Here is a 24,709-nt window from a genome sequence, read left to right as displayed (position 1 = left end):
ACAGGGTTTCGAATTAGTTGTGAATGATGTGGGGATATTTTGTTTCATAAAAACAATCAGTACACTATGCAAACATTTTGTATAAAAACAACCAAACAAACCGACTAGCGCAGCCTCAGGGATCATCCAAAGTGTCATAATTCCACTTCATTCTACAATTTCATTTACACAGTCCACAAGGAACTCATAATTCCAAAATTGTCTCGGTGCCATTTGGACCGGAGCAAAATTGACCGCAATACTCGGCCTGTTCGCTGGTTGGTTTCTGGGCTGGTTTGGGCTGGCTGGTGCTGATTTGCTGTGAGAGGAAAACACTGTTGGTTGGCTGGTTTGGGCTGGTTGAAACCAACTAGCTCGTTTACTGTCAAGTTTATGCATATGGAAGTGTGTGACCCGAAACAGGAATACAAGCGATGGCAACAATTGCCGCCCACAGACCGGTATGCTCGAGCTCGACACAGGTCTACCGTAGCATAATCGGCAGTTCTGCAATGAGATAGTGCATCAAATCATTTTTTACATCGGGAGGCTTCCATTTACAAGTTCGTTAGGCAGACTGATACAGCTACCTGACCCGAAGAACATGCTGTCATCCTTTTGATATGATGCTTGATATCCGCTCAAAGAACATACGGCACATATTCATGCTGAATCTTATGTCTTGACTCATCCAATCAGCAGCTATCCTTTCCAGGGTGCCCAACGAGGAGAGCTTATAGGACCATTCATCAGATTTTTCTAACCAAGTGAGGGTGAAACTGTAACCTGCAGCAGTTTAAACTCTTTAAGGATCAGAATCAATTCATTTATATTACATGACTAGAGAGTAGAGAGTAGAGAGTGAATACATCCTGGAATGGAATGAAATGAAACCATATGAAAGGTGCTACTTTGTTAACATGTAACTGTCCAAAAAATGATAGTGCCAGCGCAAGCACGAAAAATATAAAGCATAACAGCTATGCTAATACTGAGCTGTAGTAAAACAAGAACATGAGATTCAGCATGAGCAAGTACCACTAGCTTCATGAGAGACTGAAATCGAAAATATTTCTGTTTCATCATTTACTGAGATCTTCATGCGAACTAAAGATTGAAGCAGCGAACAAAGCATATGAGCACCCCGAATTTCGTTTGTCCCATTCCCTGAATCAACAAACACACTGGCTAAATTAATTTCAAGTAATGCAACAAAGTAGTGACAGATTAAATTAAATTTTCACTAACCTGAGATGCACATATGTCTTATAGAGCATTCTAGCTGCAGTATCAGATCAAATCAAGCCACAAGAAGGATTAGTAAACAAAGCTCACTCAAATACTTGTACATGAAAAGGAACCACTCAGATTTCTAAGCTGACCTCTTGAGATTCCTCCGTGGGGCTACTGTGAGGAGCATTTTCACTCAACTGTACCCTCTTTACCTTGCCGTGGGAAAGTGGTGTCTTTCTTTTAGGTGACATTGGAGTTGAATTTTCTAGGATAGATTCAGGTGTTCTGCCAAGAAGACCAGTAGCTTTAGAATTGCTCTTTTCAGCCTTCTCATCTAAGAGCTGCTTCAGCCTCAGAATTTCACTGTCCCTTGCTGCATCAAACAAAAATGAAAATAAGTAAATATTGTGCCACCTAAGCCAACTCTGTTTGGAACAAAGGAATACAAAACATAGGAAAGGGGAAAAAATGCAGGAATTGGATGGGGATGCAATAGCAAAACTGAGGATTGGAAAAATAGAGGATTCCCACTGACCATGGCGTTTGGAACACAGGAACGAAAACATAGGATGCAGTGAGAATTAGAAAATAAATAAACACATTATATATACAATAAAAATGCATTTAATATTCATTGAAGAGGTCCAGAAAACAGGTCCTGTCGGTCATGATGCATAAATATATCATTAATTAAGGGGAATCAGTTCAAAAGGATTAACCCAATTCGTGTCTACTTCTCATGACTAGACAGAAAAAAATAAAAAACGTTGTCACAGGTAATAATACTTGGACCAAAGAAACTACTTCTCATGACTAGACAGAAAGGAACTTTGAGATTGGATAGATAGTATTACTATGAATATCTTCAAGGAATTCCTGACGGGTCTTCTCGAGCTCATCCTGCTTTTCCACCCTGAAATCATCAATTAGCCAAAAATAAAACAAAAGAAAAGGGATATAAGCAACGATATAGGCACTAATTCCTCCCCAAACAACAAAACGTCAAAACCCTAACCCGCGCACAAGCATAACAATTATCATCTTACAACTTCTCGTTGAGCTCCGCATTGTCTTTGTTGAGATCGCTGACCCAATCTTTCATGGCTGCATACAAAAGGAAAAAAAAATCAAAGCAGGGGAAAAAGAACAAGCTTCTCCCAAAACCCTCCCTCCCATTCCCATAGCCCCGCCCAAATCGAGTCCGGCCAGGAGATAGGTTCGGCCGGGACTTATACCATCGTAAAGCTCTTTGAGCTCCGCCCCCCGCTTCCGCTCCAGCCCCTCGTCCAGCAGCTTCCGCTTCTGCGGCGCGGCGATGCATTGAACCGGGAAACAATAATTGCAGTGTCAAACCACCGCTGGCTGGCCATAGAAACGGGATGAGGAAGAAGCGGGCGTGCCCGCGGTACCTTGAGAGCAGTGTACTTCCCGTGGAACTTGGAGTCGAGCCGCTCCATCGGCGCCAGTGACGGATCTAGAAGCTTCTAGAGGCGGGTCCGAGCGGGAGCGGCGGTTTTGGCTGGAGAGCGGGAGCGGAGGGAGGACAGAGTTTTGGGGTTTTTTTTTTTTTTTTTTTTTTTTTTTTTTTTTACCCCCGTGGTGAGTGCAGAACGAGACGACAGATGCAATTATGTTTGCTAGGGGGTGTTTAGTTATCCCAAATTTTAAATTTTGACATTATGCAAAAAGAAGATTCTCCGTCACATTAAATTTGCGGTACATGCATAGAGTACTAAATGTTGACGAAATTAAAAACTAATTGTACAGTTTGGTTGTACTTTGCGAGACGAACGTTTTGAGCCTAATTAGTCAACGTTAGGACAATTAGTACCAAATACAAACGAAATGCTATTGTGGCTACTGTGCCTACAGTAATTTTACCGGTGCCGAATTCGGCCCGAACTAAACGAGGGCTAGGTGGTATTGGCATCCCGAGCGGTAACGGCCTTTAGTTCCGGTTATCGCGCCAAGACAACGATCTCGGGATTAAAAGTGAAACCTTCAGTTCTAGGTCATCGAGCCGGAACTAAAGAGGGACCTATAGTCCCAGTTGGTGTGTTACCAACCGGGACTAAAGGCCCTCCAGCCGAGCAAACGTGGCCGCACCCTTTAGTCCCGGTTGGTAACCCCAACCGGGACTAAAGATTCCTTTTCTTTTTCTTTTTTTTTGTTTAATTTGTTTTCAGTTCAGTTACACATATTTGTTTAATATATAATATGTTTTTATATACGTATTATACGCTGCTAATATAAATACACGCATGCATATAATTACATCTAATTCTCATCTCGAGCATTATTATATTCGAATAAAGTATAAAACTATATATATTATAGATATATATGTATATATACAACACTTTCATAATCTTGTTCTCGAAAATAATGATATCAATAAATATTTAATTTACATCATTAGTTCTTTAGGATCAAAGTAGAACTCGCCGTTGGGATTTAACACTTTTTCTAGAAGATATCCTGCTATTGACTCTTGAACTGCTTTCAGATGATCTTTTCGTATGACCCTTCATTTCAACCATTCAGTCTTGCATTTGAAATAAAAGGAAATATATTAATACATATATATATATTCATTTAAAAATAAATAAAAAAATTGATATATACGTACTCTGAGGATATTTTCAGGAGTTCTTCTTATGTATGCAGTGATAAATTTACAAACGTAGTATCCAAACAAGTTATTACCTGGTTCCTGCCATAAACACCACTGTACGAGAAGAAGATTATTCTCATCATCTCACACGTAAATTGAAGTACGATATAGTAATTAAACATGTGGGGAAGTATATATAGTATAACTTACTGGTATTTCAACTACATTAAGTGGTGCCTTGCAATCCTTGCGGTGTTGCCGAATAAACTCTTTCCAAACCCTGGGCGACCAATAATGTACGATCGTTAATAAATTATGGCAAAGTCTATTCAATAATAGTTATGCGTGAGAGATCAAAATTACCCCTGGATAATGTCTATCATATCTTGGTATAATGCTCGCTCTTTTCTCAATGAGTTCAAGATTACTAACTGACTTGAGTTTAACTCAATGACAATGAGTATCTAGTAAAACATGCATTGGTTTATACACACACGTACATGCATATAAGTTGTATTGATATTACATAAAATGTGTAGACTACATTATTATTAACACTTACTCAAAGTTGTACGAGAAAAATATTATTGTCTTGTCGTGCTGCTTCACAAAGAACTTCATGATATTCATCTGTGCTTCAGATACCCAGTGCTCCTTGACAATAATATCGGTTTTGAATACGATATAAGGATCAATGAAGCCAACACTGGTGTCTTGTATTCTTTGGAGCTCTGACATCTGGAATCTGTATATAAATATAAGTTACATGTAAGGATAATTATATACACGTACGTATGGAAGTGAGTTTATTAAATAAAAGTAAGAATTACTTACAAACAAAAGGAGCTAATGATTGATTTGTCCAGAGCGTCCAAGTAGTATAGTTGATGTAATTCTTCGAAACTAATATGTAAGATGTCATCGTCACGGAAGTAATGATGGTCTCTAAATCTGACAAAGATCCACTGCTCACCCCTGCCACACGCCTGCATATACCACTTGTTGAGCAAGTACATTTGCGTACCCAATTCATTCAGAGTCGCAGGGTTGTACAGACTTTTGCCAAATTTATAAGTCTTCCAGGTATCAACTTCTAGGTTCTGGATTGGAGCTTTGCCCGTCACTTGATCCAAGGTTAAACCAGTTTGTTCAAAAAAAACATTAAGGTCTTGAACTGACATTTCTTCAGAGTTGTCTGGTCAATAGACTTCTATGTTGGAACCATATTCATTAGCAACAACAAGATTTTGCATTGGTTGCTTCTGTTGTCCGAGCTGTGGGACATCCTTCCCTGATGCTCTTTTCCTTTTCTTATGTGTATCATGTGACTTCACGAGGGAAAATTTTATGGAAAATTTAATTCTAAAAAATAAAAGGCATGATTTCTAAGTATTTTATTTCATAGAAAAAATAATTCTAAGTGACCTGCTCGATATCGGCGAGCTCGCGGGCGTTTAGGTTGCCGAGGATAGTAACATTTGTAGATGACATTTGTAGGTCTGAAGTTATCAAATATCCATCAAATTATAGCTCAAAAACATGTTTCAAAAAATAACCATCCGTACTAGTTGACCTTACTTACGTGATCATCTCGGCGAGCATTTCTCTACCGGACGGCACCGTACTTGGCCAAGGAAGAGCTCCGATTCTACGAGAAAGAGAACACGGTCTTCCACGACCGTTGCCGCTCTCCCTCGTAGAATCAAAGCTCCTCCTTGATGTCCGTTACCGCTAGGCAGAGAACATGCTCGCCGAGCTGAACACAGTCCGCAAGTTAAACTAGTACGGATTTTCTATAATTTTCTAACTATTTTCTAAGTTTTTCATTTCATGGAAAAATTAATTCTAAGATCATGTAAGCCGCCGGGGACGAGGATGGCGTGTGCTCTAGCGAGGACGAGCGAGGCGTGATTTTGATGAACTAATTTAACTTTTGTTTATCCAAACATATATGCAAATCATCATGTGATTTTGAGCTAAAAATGACATATAAAATCATAATAAAATCCAACATATAAAGTTACATATGCATCTACATCACAAAATAAGATAAGCTACTGATAAAACATAAGAGGATTAAGTTTGTTACCTCCAAAATCGAAGAGCAACACCAATAGAGGGGGAGAGAGCAAGAACAACAACAAGCTGAAGAACAGAGACAGTGAGTTTGAATAGAATGGCTCAGGCTCGAGAAGGAAGAAATGAGCCGGTGTATAGGCCGAGATAATTAGTCCCAGTTAGGGGGGCAAATCGGGACTAAAGATTAATATTTATTACCAGGGCATCACCCAAACCGGGACTAAAGATCCCTGCCCCGCGGACGACCGTTGGGCAGGGACCTTTAGTCCCGGTTGGTATTACCAACCGGAACTAAAGGGTCCTTTAGTTCCGAGGACAAAAATTGCCGAGGCTAATGCCAAATTGAGACATCGTTCTAAAGTCTGTTCTCTAGTAGTGTAGGTCTCATTGGTAGCCCACGCAAGCCCCCAGCCTGCTTGAAAGCCAGATGCAGGTTCAGCTCAGTTAGCACGTGTATATGTAGCCCAGTTTATTTGGTTTGCAGGTTTAAGGTAAGCCAAGCCAAGGCAATTTTTGTTTTGTTTCCCGCTATACTGGATCACATGACCAGGTATAAATAGGCTCCAACTCAAAACTAGCCGTTTGAGTTGACTCAGTCAAATCGGACCTAAGCGAGATTGAAACCTGGCTTAGTCGGGATTTCAAATACTAGCCGTTGGGGGATGGAATACCTTGTCGGCTTTGGTTGAGACAGGACCTTTTGGGTGTTCTTCTCTCACTCTTGTCTCATGATGATGTATAAATAGGCATCAACTCAAAACTAGTCATTTGAGTTGACTCAGTCAAATCTGACATAATCGACATTGAAATCTGGCTTAGTCGGGATTTCAAATACTAGCCGTTGGGGGCTGGAGTACCTGGCCGGCTTTCGCTAAGATAGAACCTTTTAGGTGTTCTTCTCTCACTCTAGTCTCTTAGGCTCAAGTTTTTCTCTCATGGTTTCACTTGAGCACCATTGCTTGTCTCAAATTCAATGATGCATCCATCTTGATGGTGTGGCATACCTATACCCAAGAAATAATTATAAAATAAATTTTAACCTTCACTTAAGCTTTGCTTTATCTAATTGCTTGCCACATTGCTCATGCATGATTGAGGATCTTCATCACTTCACACTTTTGAGCATGTCCACCTTGAGCATGTGACTTGTGTCTTAGGTTTCAAGTCATTTTTATATTTGATTTGATCTTCCACATCAATGTAACCTTTCATAGCTTGATTAGTACCTCGACTAAATGCAATTAAGTTTTTTCTTCGCCTTAGCTAGGCTCTTTGTCCTCCAAGCCGTTGCTTGTACCACAATCGCTGGGCGCGCGACGTCGTGGGCGCGTTCACCACGTAGGTACTTTGCCAGTATCTCCGGGTGTGGTGATTGACGTGCCAGGTAGCCCTAGATCCTTTGAGCTCCAACAGGTTAGTCTGGAAGTGGTCACCTGACGACAATTACTCGGCATCATCCACCTATTGTGCTTTCTTCACTGGCTCCGCGTCTTTGCCTGGTGCGAGGGAGTTCTGGAAGGCAAAGGCGCCACCAAAGGTCAAAATTTTCTTCTGGATCGCCCTACACCGATGGCTTTGGACTGCTAAGCGGAGGAAGCGCCATGCTCTCCAAGACCATGACGAGTGTGCGCTCTATGGCCAAGAGCAGGAAACGGTGGCGCATCTTCTGCTTGGATGTGTTCTTGCTCGACAGCTATGGTTCATGCTGCTGGAACCCATTGGCCTAGTCTCCTTGGTACCCGAATGGCCTATCAACCTAGGTGATTGGTGGTTGCAACAAAGGGTGTTGCTGCACCACGATGCGCGACCGGTTTTTGACAGCCTATTGCTGCTCATCTCTTGGACGCTGTGGAAGGAAAGAAATGGGCATACGTTCAATGGAGTAGCTTCACGTGTGGAGATCATCTACAAGGCAGCGTTTGATGAAGCTAAGGAATGGACTCAGGTCGGGTTCACCTTGTTAGCGGCTCTTTGCCCTCTCTGGTCGCGACAACACTTTGTTATGTAATTGCACTTTTGTAAGCCTGGTAGTTTAAGGCCTCTCCTGGTGGTTGTGTGCTGGCCCCTCGCCCACGCGCACGTTCCAGGTTTGTTCGTGTGTTTGAATTTCCAAATCTTCCTCTTAATGAAATATGGGCAAATTGTCCGATAAAAAAAAAAGTACATCAAAGACATTTCCTTGCTATCTTCACCTTTTCAAGCAGATCAAGCCATATCAATGCTTTGGTCCTTAATTTGAATATCATTTCATTTGCATTGTGGTCTTATGCTTAAACTATATTGTTTCCAACAATAAACCTCACAAGCCTTGACAACAATCTTTAGTATTTGTACTTTGCAACCTTTATAGTTGAGACCCATCTATATGCAAATCCTCATGCCTTGTTTTTTATAACACGCTTGCTTACAAAACTCTTGCTTCACAGTAATCAACATCGGACTCAATTGATATTTATATGATAACAATATAAAATATCAATCCAGCAAATAATAATAAACTTGGGACTAAGCACCTGCAATCTGCAAATCTCATGAGTATTTTTCAATGTTTTCCTAAACGGTAAATGGTCTTTACACGGTCGCCCTTCGTTTAGCGTTTAGGCTGTTTACACGGTGTTTAAACGAAGTTAAACGATCTAAACGGTTTTGTACTTTTAAAAAAATACATATAATTATATATGTGCATGTAAAAAATTAAGTATTTTAGCATTTATACATATTTATTTGAGTAAAAATCAATTATTTTGGTATGTATATATATTTATGCATGTGAAAAAAACCAAATATAGATATTTATGCATGTAACATATCAAGTGTACATATTTATAAATATAATAAGTTTAAGTATACAAATTTATCCATACAAAACTGAACTAGTTTGACCTCGTGTTCGCCTAAACAGCCGTTTAAACAGTTGTTTAGCCCGTTTAATACCGTTTATCTCCGTTCCGTTTAGGCCGTTTAGACCGTTTTCCCGTTTTTTGACCGTTTAAACGGTCAACCGTTTAATTCTCATTTACCCCCTAAACAAAACAGTTTACCACCGTTTACCGTTTAGTGGCCATTTAATCAACTGTTTAGGCCGTTTAGACGAACACTGGTATTTTTAGTCCCTTAATTGTGTTGTCATTTAATTCGCCAAAACCCGCTAAGGGCATAGATGCACATTGAAAGGTGCTGCTATGGAAATTGAACAACAACTATGGCTGCACCATCCCCTTATGATCCTTGCAAAAGGTGTGGATGGTTGGCGTGCAAGTACACATATGCATCCTCGTATCAATGGTGCCCACGGGTATTGTACTTCTGCGACATTAGAACACAAAAGACAACAAATGCAGTAATTATACACATCGCAATTCTCATCGGGAAGTTGTTCGGGCACTTGTAAGACACCTTCTTCTCCTTTCTCATGCATCTAATCACCTGGATCTTGCACCTCAGACAGTAGATACGAGGAAGGTAGAGAGCCTGGCCAAAACTGGAGCTTCCTGCTGCTACGAACGCCATAGACATCACCATCTCCAGCAACAAAGTCGTCGACGTCGTCGAATGCACTCTCCACCGTCATCGCCTTCGTCGTCTACCTAGGGCTCTAGGGCTCATCGCAGTGGGGAGAAGAGACTGATTGGGTTCAACTAGACGGCCAATCCACTTAAGTAAGAAGAGAGGGGGCAAGATGGTCCATACAAAACAGTTTGCCACTACGTACGTCTGTAAGCGGGTTCAATCAGACATACGTAGAAAAATGTCAAATTTGAAGAACACATATAATAGTAATGATATCTTTTCAATATCACGAATTATAGTAGCACCCTTCAAATTAACCTTTTTTTTCAACATCACAAAATTATAATAGCACCATCCGAATTAACATTTTTTTTCTAGCTTCAGTATTACACTGAGCAATCTAAGGATCGCAGTAGTGGAACCAGAACCGCAAGTGGGTAGAAAGCTCGGCTTCCACCGAAACAAACACCAGATCGGGGTTGCCGGGTTGAGCTCCGCCTACCTGCGGAACTTCAGATCGCATCGCACCCAACCCATCATCACCATTCACCAGCCAGCCACCGACCACTAGCCCAACCCTTGGTGCCAAGCTGCCAATCTTCTCTCTGCAAAAGGGTCCCACTCGTCATCCTATGATTGAAGCACGTGGCAGAGAGAAGGGGGAAATTTCTCGCCGACGGCAGGTACCTGATATATCTATCCCCCGACGCCACCGCCGCCTCCGCCGCCTTCCCTCCTCGCCCAGATCCAAAGCCCCAACCCCGATCCGCGCGCGAATGAATTTCTTCAGCTCCGTCTTCTCCGCCCCTGCCGAGGAGGATGGCGAGGAGCCGCAGCAGGAGGGCGAGCAAGAGCCGGCGGCCCAAGAGTCCAGCGGAGGGTGGATTTTCGGCGGCCTGATCGATACGCTCAAGGAGGAGATCGAGGAGCAGCGGAGAGTGAATGAGTCGGCCGCCGCCGCGGAGGCGGAGGAGGCCCAGAGTGGGGCCGAGGGAGAGGCTGGCCCCGGCGGCGGGTGGATCTTCGGCGGGCTGATCAAGACGCTCGCGGAGGAGATTGAGGCCCAGCGGAAAGAGCAGGAGGCCATTGCAGCCGCAGCCGCCGCCGCGGAGGAGGAGGAGCTCGAGCGGGGAGCAGAGGCTGATGCGGCGGCGGCAACGGCGGATGAGGAGGGAGAATCTTCTGGCGGCGGGTGGAGCTTTGGCGGCCTGATCAAGACGCTCGCGGAGGAGATTGAGGCGCAGCGCAATGAGCAGGAGGAGGCTGCCGCTGCGGCGGGGGAGGACGGAGAGCGGGAAACGGATGCTGAAGCGGCGGCGGCGGATGGGGAGGAGGAGGGGGGCCAGGCTGGGGAAGGCTCAGACAGCGGGTGGAGCTTCGGGGGCCTGGTGAAGACGTTCGCGTCGCGGTCGGAGTCGGTGCTCGGCTCGGGGCTCCGCCTCGAGACGGCCGCGCTCCGGGCCGCCGCCGCGCGCGCAGCCTCGGCGCTACCTGGCGCGCTGGAGGCCGGTGCGTCCGCCGCCTCCGACAGGCTCGAGTCCGTCGGTCAGGCCGTCGACGACCTCGGTGCCGCCGCCGCTGGCCTCCTCTCGCATGCCAACGAGGCACTCCGGTCCGCCGAAGCCGACGGTGACGATGGTGACAGTGCCCCCCGCCCCTCCGACGCCTCTGCTTCCGGTGCCTCCTGGCGCGCCTCCTTACCGACGAAGAAGTATACAAGGTTCGAGGCCCAGGTCTTGGCGCTGCGCGCTGACCCTGCCACGTTCACCGAGGAGCCCGAGGACTCTGAGGGCTTTGGTAGATGGAGTGCCTCGTTCTCCATTGACGAGGTGAAGGAACAGATAGAGGCGGTGCTCCGAGAAAGCCCTGGATTGGAGAGCTTTGTAGAGAGGCTTGTGCCGTCAGTTGTGGATTATGAGACATTCTGGTCCCGGTATTTCTTTGCAGTCGATAAGCTCAAGCAGGCAGAGGATGTCCGCACTAAACTCGTGAGCAGGGCCATGTCGAAGGAGGAGGATGAAGAACTCAGCTGGGATGTCGATGATGATGATGTTGAAGATGCCAATACCAGTGATCACAAAGAAGGCACAAACTCCATGGTAGATAAGATAGAGGAGCAGGCAGCAGAGACTGTTAACTGTGAAACAGAGGGCAGTCAGAAACAAGAAGCAGCAGTTCAAAATGACTCAGCAGAAGATAAGGAGGTTGCTTTGGCTGCAGCCAAGGATGGTAATGGTGAATCCAGTGTTGAAGCATCGACACCAAAGGCAAGTGATGGGACGGTACGAGAAGAGAAGACTGAAGCTGGTGACTCATCTAAGGGGGGTGATTTCTCAGTGGTGCCACAATCATCAGTGCAGGAGGAAGATCTTAGCTGGGAGGAGATTGAGGACGTTGGCGATCAAGATGAGAAGAATGGGGCTAGCCAACGGTCAAGCTCTGTCAGCAAAGTGGAGGATCTCCGAAAACGTCTTAATTCTGTGGAAGATGATGATGAGGACCTAAGTTGGGATGTCGATGAGTAGAAAGAACATGTGCACCTCTGAACTGAGTTTGTTTTTGAAGAGAAAGCCCTGAACTGAGTTATCTGAAGGACTTTTATTAAATTAGAGAGACTGCCATAGTTTTGCCTCCTTAAGCATGAATTGAATCTGTATGGTGCAGATGAAGATGCTTTGTAGATGGATTGGCATGATTGAAATTGGGATGGGACACCGGTGATTCAAATTCAGTGGGGGCTGTATGTTCGATTAGTCCCCTTGCAAGAACTCGATAGAATGCTAGTGTTTTTGTGTTAGTGTTGGTAATTTGTTTCCACTTAGCATACATTTGTTGCAAGTCCAACATGTACCACTTTCCTGTTGGTAATGTGTGTGTACTCAGATTTACATGGTAAACATGAAAATTATGAAACTATTCATCCAATGTGCTTGCAGAGTTGCAGTTCATACTGTGCTATTAGTGGATAGGTAGTTTCTGTGAACAGTAATTACTTGAAATAACTATTTTACTATGAAGGCCCTGTCTGGTCTACTTCAGAAGTTCTAGCCTTTTTCTGTTATTGTCGCTGGTTATTTGAGCTTTAAGGTCACCACGGGATGTGTTTTATTTTTCGATATATATAAATCTAAAATTTGCACGGAAGCTCTCATAAAGGGTTTAGTGATCCCCTCTCTCAGAAAGTCTTTTCCTCTTAAGAAAGTCCAGATAACCAGAAAGTTTCATACAGATCAATGGTATCCTCTTCTTGGCCCATTAATTTGAAATGTGCTGACGGGTTTATTACTCAAGGTAACGGAGAACCAGAGACATCAGGCAGAATCCGCTGCAGATACGAGCCATGAATCATGAATTTTGATTGACCACAATACCACATAATAGGCCGTCTCTTTATGGTAAACCTCAGGTTCAATCCGTAGGACATCTGCAAAATTGAGGGGACTTGTTGCCTCTTCGAGTCTTGACCCTGAGGGTTCCTCTCTGTCTCCTCTCCTGTTCCGCGTCCGCCGCTGCCACGATCAGTTTCGCGTCAACCGCCGATCAGTTTCGCGTTCAGCGGCTGCGGCGACACGAGACGGACAACGAGACAGACCTGCACCTGCGTAAGTATTCTCCCGGTGCTAAATTCTGCTTCTATGCCATTATTAATCCTCCCCCCTCTGGGTTCATGCTTCTTTGGTGGTGGTGCTCGCAAAAGGGGGAAGCGATACACAGAAGCTGACATAGTTCTTCTTCTATGGGCAGATTTCTCCTACTCTCTGGACTCCATCCAAGGGACAGGATGGACGCGGCACTAGCGCTCGCGTGGGACAGCCCGCCGCTCTCCATCATCGCTGCTGCCAAGATCGCCGGTGTTTCCCTGACCATTGATCCAAGCCTTGCCTCTGGTTCAGCACCCACGCTGTACCTTGGTTCTGCGTAAGTGATTGCAACCCATTGCAGGTTTGCCTCTATGATGAACTGCGCCATTTTTTTTGTATCTTTATTATGAACACTAGCTTTGCTGTCAGTTTGTTGTGCTTTAGATTTTAACAGTAGTTGTGTCGGAGACCAATATTAGGGTATCCGAAGAGGAGGAGCTAATGACCGTCAACGTTGATTCATCCGCGCAAAGAGCGCGACTACACCACTTGTCGGGTCACTCCTCGTCCGTCCGCCGAGACCATAGGCCCCGCCTCAGGCTGACTCCCGAGGACCGGTTTCGCCTCGCCCGACGTATAAGGGCTGGCTCCGTCTCACCCGACCCTCGGGGGCTGGCTCCGCCTCGTCCGACGTCTAAGGGCTGGCTCCATCTCGCTCGACACCCGGGGGCTGGCTCCGCCTCGCCCGACGTCCGGGGGCCGGCTCCGCCTCGCTCAACGTCTGAGGGTAGACTCCGCCTCGTCCGACATCCGGGGCTGGCTCCGTCTCGTCCGACATCTAAGGGCAGACTCCGCCTCGCCCGACGTCCGGGGCTAGCTCCGCCTCGCCCGACGTCTGCGCGCTGCTCCTTCGTAACTACGCACGCAGATAAGGCAGGGCGCTCAAGTCAACCGTAATACCAAGGACCATACCCTGCACACCTACATGAAAGTACCGTCAGGATATGACAATACGGGCGCTTTAAGCCCTTCCAGACATGTCAGAGCCCGAACAGTGTTGTAGGCGTCGACATTTGTCTTACAGTGTTGTGGGCGCCGCCATTTGCCCTCGGGCGTAGATCCTGACGGAAGCAAACGACAACCACTATGGTCCAGGAGGGAACTCGCATCATCTACAGTAGCGGACGGGCGGTCATTGCGCCTTCTGCTCCCTGTAAGGCCGTAGATCAGCACACTGGTCCATCGCACCATCCACCGGGGCGGGATGGGACGTGACCACTTGCTGATCAAGCCAGAACATGGCATCCTCAGCGGACAGACGCCCAGCGCGGCCCTATCAGGGTCAGCGAACATGCACCCAGGATAGAGATACCCCTGACACCGTCTGCTGTGATAGTGGGGCTCGCTCAGAGGAAAAGGAATACCCGACATCTTTGAAGGACCTCCTTGGCCTCTGGTTTTTCTTCTTTCTCCCATCTGTAATCACTGTTTTCCCTTGGTCTATAAAAGGGAAGGCAGGGCATCCCACTAGGGAGACGGATCGATTCAACACACCACTCATCTCATCACACATAGCTGAGCAGCAACCAAGCTCTTGGTATCCATTCGATCTTTCCATCAGAGACTTGGGACCTGTCTCTCTCACCCGTTTGTAACCCATACTATGAACTTTTCAGTGCTAATAACACAAGCAGCAGTCACGAACTGGACGTAGGGACATTCTGCCCGAACTAGTATAAACCTTGTGTCTTTTTAGTACACCAATCAGGTCAGACGCGCAATAACACACATTTACTCGTTTGTGTTTACTCGAAACACCGATAGTTGACACGCCAGGTAGGGGACCTTTGCGCGTTCCGACATTAACATTAGGCCACGGATGACTAGCCACGGTATCAGCTGGGTCTCGGGCGCACAGTGCGTTTCAGGGACCTGGACTTCATCATCACGGTGGGAGGAGAGTTGGCATTGGCTCGTGCCGCCATCCAACCTCTCCCCTCCATCGGCCTCGACTACGGGAGGCTTGAGCGCCAGTACGACGTCTCCCTGGGACCCCAGCCGTTCAGGGAGGACCCGCGCCGCCTCGCCTTCTCTGACGCCAACGTCATGGCGCGGCTCACTGGAGGGGAACCCCTCTCTCCGGAACACCTCATACGGAGCACCCCGACAGTGCTTCCGTTTGGTCTCCGCAACACCGCAACGACCGTTAGCCACCTTGTGGCACAACGCATGATCCCACTTCCCACGAACAACGAATTCGTGGGGGTGATCGAACACATCGTGGAATCTTTCCATGACCTCCTAGCAGAGGAGCCAGAGTCGCCCTCTGGCTCTAACTCCAGCAGGGGAAGCCATCATCCTTCCTGTGAATGTTTAATGATGGGTGTCCCCGAGGGACACGTCGAAAGCATTCGTGAGGAGGAGGCTACCCTGGTGAAAGGTCCTAATGGCTAGAGGGGGGTGAATAACTTATTAAAAAAATTTCTACAACAACACTTAACAAACCGGTTAAACAATTATGAGACGAAGCAAGTGTTGCGCTATTCTACTAAAAATGCAAGTCATCTACCACAATTCTAGTTTATGTAGTTTCTATCCACACAATAGATATGTCACTACACTAAGTTAGTGTGCTCTCAAAGGCTAACTAAAGAGCTACACTAACCAAACTAATAAGCTCTCACAACTAGCTACACTAAAGAGCTTGACAACTAGTTTACGGTAATGTAAAGAGAGTGGGCAATTTGTTTATACCACCGTGTCGAGGAGTGAACCAATCAATCACAAGAATGGATACCAATGAAGACCAATCACCTCGGAATCAAATGATGAACACATTGATTTTTTATCGAGGTTCACTTGCTTGCGGCAAGCTAGTCCTTATTGTGGCGATTCACTCACTTGGAGGTTCACGCGTTAATTGGCATCACACGCCAGAGGATCACACAAGCCACGAGCAATTTACTAGAGTACCTTTTGGCTCTCTGCCAGGGAAAGGTCAAGAACCCCTTACAATCACCATGATCGGAGCCGGAGATAATCACCAACCTCTGCTCGACGATCCTCACTGCTCCAAGCCGTCTAGGTGGCGGCAACCACTAAGAGTAACAAGCGAAACCCGCAGCGAAACACAAACATCAAGTGCCACTATCCAAATTCCAAACTCTATATGCTTTGCTTGTAGTGGAGTAACCAAGTAGGAATCATTCATCACATTTTTTGTCAAACTTGCCCAATCTAGTGCCTTTCTTCAAGATATAGCATTTGCAACCAAAGACCCAAAAATATGCAATGTTGTACTTTCTACCATTCAAGAGCTCATATGGTGTCTTCTCTTTCAATGGGTGACAATAGAGGCGGTTGCTACAATAACAGGCCATGTTGATAGCTTCGGCCTAAAAGGTTTGACTCACATTGTACTCACTAAGTATGGACCTTGCTATATCAATGAGTGTTCTATTTTTTCTCTCAACAAGGCCATTTGATTGTGGAGTGTACTTGGCCAAGAATTGATGTCTAATTCCAAATTCATCACACAACTCATCAATTCTAGTGTTCTTGAACTCACTATCATTGTCACTTCTAACTCTTTTGATGGTTGTTTCAAACTCATTGTGAATGCCCTTGACAAATGATTTGTATGTTGCAAACATATCACTTTTGTCCACTAAAAAGAATAACCTTGTGTATCTAGTATAATCATCCACTATAACAAAGCCATATTTGTTATCACCAATGCTAGTGTATTGAGTTGGCCCAAACAAGTCCATATGCAATAACTCAAATGCTTTACTAGTGCTCATCATGCTTTTCTTAGGATGGGTGTTTTCAACTTATTTTTCGGCTTGACAAGAGCTACAAAGCTTATCCTTTTCAAACACAACATCTTTCAAGCCTCTAACCAAGTTATACTTAACTAATCTATTCAATTGTTTCATTCCAACATGACCATTCTATGCCATAACTAACCCATGCTAGACTTAGTGAACAAGCATGTAGATAATTTAGCTTCACTAGCATTGAAATCAACCAAGTATAGATTCTCATATCTAAAGCATTTGAAGATCAAATTAGTGCAATCTACACTTATGATCTCTACATCATCTACCCCAAATATGTATTTGAATCCAAGATCACACAATTGAGCCACGAATAGCAAATTGAAGTTCAAGCTCTCTACTAGCAACACATTGGAAATGCTCATGTCATTGGATATTGCAATCTTATCAAGCCCTTTGACCTTGCCTTTGCCATTGTCACCAAATGTGATACTATCATAACCATCATTGCCATTGGTGTTAATTGAGTTGAATATTCTTGCATCACCGGTCATATGTTGAGTGCACCCACTATCAAAAACCCAATGCCTTCCTCTGGCTTTATAATTGACCTACAAAAGAAGATCAATTCTTTTTAGATACCTAAACTTGCTTGGGTCCTTGAAGGTTAGTGACCAAGCTCTTTAGCACCCAAATGGCTTTCTTCTTTGAGCCTATCTATGGTTTACCAATGAACTTAGCCTACACCATTTGCACCCTTGGTAAGCATATAGAAAGAATCAAGCTTAATAGATGATATATTAGCATTTTTGCTCTTGTTCTTGCACTCATGCTCTTTATGACCAACTTGCTTGCAACTAGTGCAAAGCCGACCATTGTTCTTCATAAAACTAGTATTGTGAGGAGCAAAGACCGCCTTGCCTTTCTTGGGGGTATAGCCCAATCTCTCTTTGTAGAGAGAAGCTCTTTGGCTACCCAAGCACATAAGCAAGCGGCCCTCACCACCATAGGCCTTAGCCAAAGTGTGAGTGAGCTTATTGACCTCCTTTTTGAGGTTCTCATTCTCAACCATTAGTGAGACATCACAAGTGAAACCATCACTACTAGATGAGGTGGAAGTAGAAGTACTACAAGAAGAATTAGTAGGAGCAACAATGATAGACATATATAATGATTCATCAATTATATCACAAGTTAAGCCTACATTGCAAGTCTCAACATGCTTCTTTTTATTTTGCTCATCAAGCAAAGAAGAATAAGCCTTTTCAAGCTTTTTGTGAGCCTTGCCAAGCTTCTCATGGGCTTCCTCTAGCCTCTCATGAGTAGCTTTGAGCTCATCAAAGGCTTGCTTAAGGGCTTTTACTTCCTTATTCAAGCTCTTGCATTCCCTTCTTTTAATGTTAAAGTATTCTTTAGCATCTTCTAGCATGTCAAATAATTCATCTTTAGTAGGTTCATCATCATCACTATCACTATCATTTTCATTATCATGTTCCTCATCACTTCCATCATCACAAGTTTGTACCTTAGTGGCCTTAGCCATGAAGCATGATGGTGTGTCGAAGAGAGAAGGCTTCTCATTGATTGCAATACTTGCAAGTGCCTTCTTCTTGGTGGTCTTGTCACCATCACTTGAGGAAGCATCACTATCTCAAGTGACCAAATATGAACCACCCTTCTTATTTTTGAAGGTCATCTTTGTAACACCTCTGGTGTTTTGACCTAGCACTAAAAATTTGACATGTCATCATATGCATTGCAAAGTATTCATATAGTATAAAGTTTTGAATGCATTCACTAAACAAGGTTTATTTCATAATGTAGTTATTTCATGTGATGTGTTTCAAAAACCCTAAATAAAGATCATGACCACAAGGGTCAAATTTCATGTGATCATGTGAGGCCATGTGTCATTTGACTCAAATAACCCTAATGGGCCATGTTACTGGTCAAAAATCAAAATTTAAGTAAAAGGAAGACAAATCAAATTTGAATTCAAATTATAAAAGTCCTTTTTGCCCCTTTTGACTAATTCAAAATCCATATGGAATTTGGGGTTGAGGCAAAAAGCAAAGTTGGAGATTATTTTATGTAGATCAACTTTGGTATTCAAAGTTTTTCAAGTTTACATATAAAAATTGGAGTAATTTTGAAATTATTCAAATGCTCAAATGTACCCCAAATTCAAATTTCAAAATGGAGATAGAATTTGAAAATATTTCTAGAAGCAAAGTTGTAGAGTTTGAAAAATTGAACAACTTTCATTTTTGGAGATTTTCAACTTCTTTAGAAAATTTGTGAGTAATTTGAAAAATGGATGCAGTGGCAGTTCTGTAAATTTTTCAAAAATCTATCTCCACCTCTCTGCTTACCGCCGGCGCCACGCGGAGATCACCGCTGATCGGGTTTCGCCGCTTTCACGCGCAGTGACACGCCAATACCTCTGTGGCGAGTTCGCCCGTATGCTGTCAACACCGCACGCCCTCCTTCTTGCTATAAATAGGAGTACGCCGTCGTCATTCGGAGTTTTCCCATCGACTGCTCGCCGCCGGTGTCTTGCCCGCACTCGCGCAATTCGTTCTCTCCGTAGTATCTAGGGCCAATTGCTTTGGCTCCACCTCGTCTTCCTGCTCCTCCCAAGCCTGATCGTGTCGCTCCTAGAAGTCCCACGCCGCCGCGTGATGTCGTCTTCCTTGAGTCCGGCCGGAGCTCCGCCATCCTCGGTCTCACGTGGTCCCGTCGATCTAGTACACCTCCGCCTTCACCGAGTCCACCTACGTGATCACGGTGAGCTCCTGAATGTGAAGACTGTTTTGCTTTAGTCCCTACTGCAGCGTCACCATGGTTACGCCGTTCATCGTCGTGCTCAGTCCGCCATGCCTGGCGTGGAGGTGTCTCCTGTGCACCTTTTTCCTTTCTGATAGCTGAGATTGGTTCGGGGGAAGTAGTAGATCATGTTGGTGCAGTCCGTCTCGCTGGGGCGTCACCATCGGCGCATTTTGCGGCCGGTCAGTAAGGGTAGCGCCGCCGTGATTGCTTTGAGTCACTGACAGTGGGGTCAGCCTGTCAGTGCGAGTGAGGAAGAAGAACAGTGATGATTTTTATTTTATGAATTTGTGAATAGTGCTAAAACTTTGGGAATTTGTAGGAAATTCATGATAGCTCCAAAAATTCTGAAATTTTGTGTGTAGCTTCTATACATGTGCTAGTATGATTTAAAAATTTGAAACTTGAAATTTGAATATATTTTTAATGTTCAAATATTCAGTCCATTAATTGAAAAATACAATTTTCATGATTTTTGTAGGTCACTGTATAATTTCAAAAATCATGAAATTTGTTTTGGTACACTAATTTGTCATGAGGAATCTTACATAAAATTTTCAGGTTATTTGGAACAAGTTCATTTTTGGGCTTAATTCCAAATTAATTCAAAAATAAATAAAGACAAACCCTAAGTGTTTGATTAGTGTTGGATCTTGTTTTGGTCATGTTTTGTGACTAGTAGGGTTCCAAGATCCATTTGGTCAAGTCACAAGTGTGGTTCTTAATGGTAGGATTGCAAGTTGGTTTTGTTGGCTTGCAACTGTACCGTAAAATAAAATCATTTGCGGGTGTTTTTACATTTCATGTGCCATGAAAGCATCATGTTTACATTATCATCATATTAAAGCATATGTTATCGTTTTGTGTAGAACCTGAGAGTGAAACGATTCTAGTTGAGCAAGTTCTGGAAGAATCCCCGGTTGTCACGGGATTTGATAATTGTGGTACTAATCCGGAACCTGAGATCGTCAACGAAGGCAAGCCCCGGTTTAAGCATTAAGCCATTACCTTGTTTACTTTGAAAAGTTTATCACCTATGTTACTTATTGCATTAAGTTGTTTAATTCAAATGTTACCTACTTGATGCATTACCTACCTTGTTACTTGTTTACCGTCCTTGAAGATGTTTTTATTTACAAAGGCGTAGAATGCTTAGTATGTTTTATAGTAGGATTTCAAAGCAAAAGTTTTGATACAATCAAAGATGGCATACTGGCCAAAGAAAGAAAGAAAGTTGAATGAACTAGAGACTAGTCAGGTGACTTATCTTGAATGTTGGGTAATGTTGCCGACTATGTCGCTTAAAGGCCACTCATTGTGGATCTTCTGAACGAGACACTTTGTAGTACTGGTCACATACTCTGGTAAGCCTACTTTGGCTAATCCGATACTAAGACGAATGCCCACGCACTAGGAGTGGAGAGATGGCGGGAGTAGCATGTACCCTCGTGGCTGGAATGTGGCCGGATTTGAGGTGTGCTGTGCTCTCGGGTGGCGTGGAGATGGCTTAGTATAGGAGGATCCGGTAGCGAGGTTGATATATGCAAGATTAAGTTCTATATATGTTGTGTGATAAGGAATCCCCAGCTAGGACTTGAATCAATTCGAATTGCCGGTGCTCCGCGAATATGGAGACTTGATTTATTACAGAAGCAATGCAGGACTGGTGAATTACTAAAACATGAGAAAAGAATGAAATGAGAAGGAATGGAATATGGGAAATGTACATTTAGTTTGAGATAATGAACTAAAAGGACTTAGGGGTAAAACTAAAAAATAGGATAAGAATAGTAAGCTTTTGGCAAAGTACTTTGAATTTTGCTACATACTTACCTTGTCCCAAATCCCTGCATCTCTAAAGTCTTACACCCATTACGTCGGGTTAGTCTTGTTGAGTACTTTTGTACTCAGGGTTTATTAACCCTTGTTGCAGGTGAGTCGCTTGCGCAGGCTTGTTTTGGTCCCTGCTGCATGTCGGTGTTTGAAGTCAACGATGATGAGGAGTAATGAATGGCCTTTAGACAAGGCACTAGTTTGTATGATAAATAAAGTTAATGTAATATTATCCCGCTACTATGGTTGTATAACACTTGTGGTATTGTAAGTTTGAAAACAACTGGTTTGTAACTATGTTATCTTAAGACTTCCGCTATCTTTTACTCTGGTATATATTTGAATAAACTATTGTAATCTGCAATGACTGTGATTGGGATCCTGTTTAAAAAGAGAATCATGGATGATTCGGGTTTCCCGAGGACACCCGACAGACCTGTTGAGTTGTTGGGAACTTGTGTACGCTGTCCGAGGTCTGTTAAGACAACGATAGGTGCATGTGGGCCTAATTTCTTAGGAGGTTCTACCACAATCTTGTCCTTCTTCTCTTTTTTTCCTTCTTGTCCTTCTTCTTGTTCTTCTTGTTGTCATAATCATTGTTGCTATTGTATGGACATTGAGCAACAAGATTATCTTTGCTTCCACATTTGAAGAACCTTCTTGACTCTTCCTTGTTCTTGGATGAAGATTTCTTTCTTCTAGCACGGTACCATTTCTTCATCATGAACTTGCCAAATTTCTTGATAAAGAGAGCCATCTTCTCATCATCATCATCATCCCATGAGCCATCATCTTCACTTGATGTTTCTTGCTTTGTCTTGCCCTTGGATGATGTGGCCTTGAATGCCACGCTCTTCTTCTTCTTCTCATCTTTCTTTTCCTTCTTTTCTTCCTTCTCATCATCATCTCTATATGTATCATCGGTCATTATATCTCCCAACACTTGGTTTGATGTCATGGTGTCCAAACCACTCCTCACTAGAATAGTGACCAATGTGCCAAATCTTGAAGGCAAACATCTTAAGAACTTGTGAGAGAAGTCCTTGTCCTTCACCTCTTCTCCAAGTGCTTTGAGATCATTGACAAGCACTTGAAGCCTATGGAACATCTCTAGCACACTCTCATCCTCCTTCATCTTGAAGCTTGTAAACTTCTCTTTGAGAATGTATGTCTTTGCACCCTTCACGGCTTGAGTGCCCTCAAATGATTCCTCCAATTTCTTCTATGCCTCATGAGCTCTCTCAATGTTCTTGATTTGCTCAAATGTTCTCTCATCCAAAGCATCATGGATGGTACTAAGAGCAATATCATTATTTTAAAGTAGCATTTCTTCGGCGGTGGTGGGAGCCTCTTCATCTTCAATCTCAATCTTTGTCTCTACCACCTTCCAAACCTTCCTATTGATTGACTTGATATAAGTTGTTATCTCAGCTTTCCAATAGGGATAATTTGAGCCATCAAATTGGGGTGGCTTCTTGGTGTTGTTGATTTGAGCCATTTTTACACCGAAGGTTGTTAAGCCTCAAATCACAACGACCTCAACTCTGATACCACTTGAAAGGTCCTACTGGCTAGAGGGGGGTGAATAGCCTATTAAAAATTTTCTACAATAACACTTAACAAACCGGTTAGACAATTATGAGGCAAAGCAAGTGTTGCGCTAGCCTACTAAAAATGCAAGCCACCTATCATAATTCTAGTTTATGTAGTTTCTATCCACACAATAGCTATGTCACTACACTAAGTATGCTCTCAAAGGCTAACTAAAGAGCCACACTAACCAAACTAACAAGCTCTCATAACTAGCTACACTAAAGAGCTTGACAACTAGTTTGTGGTAATGTAAAGAGAGTGAGCAATTTGTTTATACCGCCGTGTCGAGGGGTGAATCAATCAATCATAAGAATGAATATCTATGAAGACCAATTACCTTGGAATCAAATGATGAACACAATGATTTTTTTACCGAGGTTCACTTGCTTGCCGGCAAGCTAGTCCTTGTTGTGGCGATTCACTCACTTGGATGTTCACGCGCTAATTGACATCACACGCCAAACCCTCAATAGGATGCCGCACAACCAACACAAGATGAGGATCACACAAGCCACGAGCAATTCACTAGAGTAACTTTTGGCTCTCTGCCGGGGAAAGGTCAAGAACCCCTCACGATCACCATGATCGGAGCTAGAGACAATCACCAACCTTCGCTCGACGATCCTCGCTGCTCCAAGCCATCTAGGTGGTGGCAACCACCAAGAGTAAAAAGCAAAACCCGCAGTGAAACCCAAACACCAAGTGCCTCTAGATGCAAATACTCAAGCAATGCACTTGGATTCACTTCCAATCTCACAATGATGATGAATCAATGATGGAGATGAGTGGGAGGGCTTTGGCTAAGCTCACAAGGTTGCTATGTCAATGCAAATGGCCAAAGCAAGTGAGCTTGAGCTAGCCATGGGTCTTAAATAGAAGCCCTCATGTGATAGAGCCATTGTACCCCTTCACTAGAACAACACGGGGTGACCAGACGCGCCGGTCATATTGACCGGACACTGGACCTCAGTGTCCAGTCGCGTGATGCACGCCACGTGTCCCCTCTCTTCAAATACAGAGCGCCTAATCCCAACGGTCAAATGATGACCGGACACGCTGCTGCGAAGTGATTGGACGCTGGACCTCAGCGTCCGATCATTTCCAGTAAGCATCCAGAAGCGAGAAATTACGACCGGACGCGTCTGGTCATGCTCGACCGGACACATCCTCAACGCTACCTTCCTGCCAAGGTACCGGCCACCAACCAATATCCCAAAGTACTCTAGGAAAACAAACCCTAGACTATAGCTCGAAGACTATTAGCTTGCCTGCCAAGCCGGTGGTGCGAATAATGACAATTTCATTATCTGCAACCTTTCACTATTCTTGGCTGATTTGGCACGAGCGTGGTTGGAACATCTGCCATCCAACAAAATCTAGAGTTGGGCAGACCTGAAGGAGATATTTGTGGGGAACTTCCAAGGCACATACAAGCGCTCTGGAAACCCATGGGACCTCAAGAACTACTGATAGAAGGCTAGTGAAACCCTCTGTGGGTACATCCGACGCTTCTCCCGATGGTGCAACGAGTTGCCTAACGTCATCGACGTCGATGTTATAGGAGCTTTCCTATCCAGGACCACCTGCGAGTCTCTGGTTCATAAGCTAGGGCACAAGGGCCCGCGAACCACCAAGAAACTCCTAGACATCACCACCAGCCATGCCTCTAGAGAAGAAGCGGT

At 44.2% G+C, this 24,709-nt stretch overlaps 2 protein-coding genes and 1 pseudogene across 2 annotated transcripts; 2 read left to right on the top strand and 1 right to left on the bottom strand.

The window, feature by feature from the left end:
- Positions 1-141: 141 nt before the first annotated feature.
- LOC136458064 (uncharacterized) lies at positions 142-2,779 on the bottom strand. Its single transcript, XM_066458071.1, has 8 exons — positions 2,622-2,779; positions 2,448-2,514; positions 2,259-2,316; positions 2,067-2,125; positions 1,362-1,585; positions 1,228-1,261; positions 1,018-1,146; positions 142-765 (listed from the first exon to the last, which is right to left on the bottom strand). Exons 1-8 carry the CDS (start codon positions 2,667-2,669, stop codon positions 590-592), a joined length of 795 nt encoding a protein of 264 aa, XP_066314168.1. The 5' UTR covers positions 2,670-2,779; the 3' UTR covers positions 142-589.
- Positions 2,780-9,958: 7,179 nt separating this feature from the next.
- Positions 9,959-12,335, top strand: LOC136458063 (BSD domain-containing protein C22A12.14c-like). The gene has a single exon (XM_066458069.1). The coding sequence runs from the start codon at positions 10,048-10,050 to the stop codon at positions 11,938-11,940; it is 1,893 nt and encodes a 630-aa protein (XP_066314166.1). The 5' UTR covers positions 9,959-10,047; the 3' UTR covers positions 11,941-12,335.
- Positions 12,336-13,196: 861 nt separating this feature from the next.
- Positions 13,197-24,709, top strand: part of LOC136458062 (glutamate--tRNA ligase, cytoplasmic-like) — a 29,740-nt pseudogene continuing 18,227 nt past the window's right edge.

This window comes from Miscanthus floridulus, chromosome 6 (genome assembly GCF_019320115.1).
Source record: "Miscanthus floridulus cultivar M001 chromosome 6, ASM1932011v1, whole genome shotgun sequence".
Lineage (NCBI taxonomy): Eukaryota > Viridiplantae > Streptophyta > Magnoliopsida > Poales > Poaceae > Miscanthus > Miscanthus floridulus.
Note: the sequence above shows the minus strand (reverse complement) of the source record. Positions and strands in the feature narration are given on the sequence as shown.

Excerpts from the sequence above, each read along its gene's own strand:
- LOC136458064 (XM_066458071.1), bottom strand. The coding sequence starts at position 2,669 with ATGGAGCGGCTCGACTCCAAGTTCCACGGGAAGTACACTGCTCTCAAG. Across the intron at positions 2,317-2,447 it reads GCTCAAAGAGCTTTACGATG|CCATGAAAGATTGGGTCAGC; the intron begins GTATAAGTCCCG and ends TTTTGTATGCAG. Across the intron at positions 1,586-2,066 it reads ATTCCTTGAAGATATTCATA|CAAGGGACAGTGAAATTCTG; the intron begins GTAATACTATCT and ends TGTTTGATGCAG.
- LOC136458063 (XM_066458069.1), top strand. The coding sequence starts at position 10,048 with ATGATTGAAGCACGTGGCAGAGAGAAGGGGGAAATTTCTCGCCGACGG.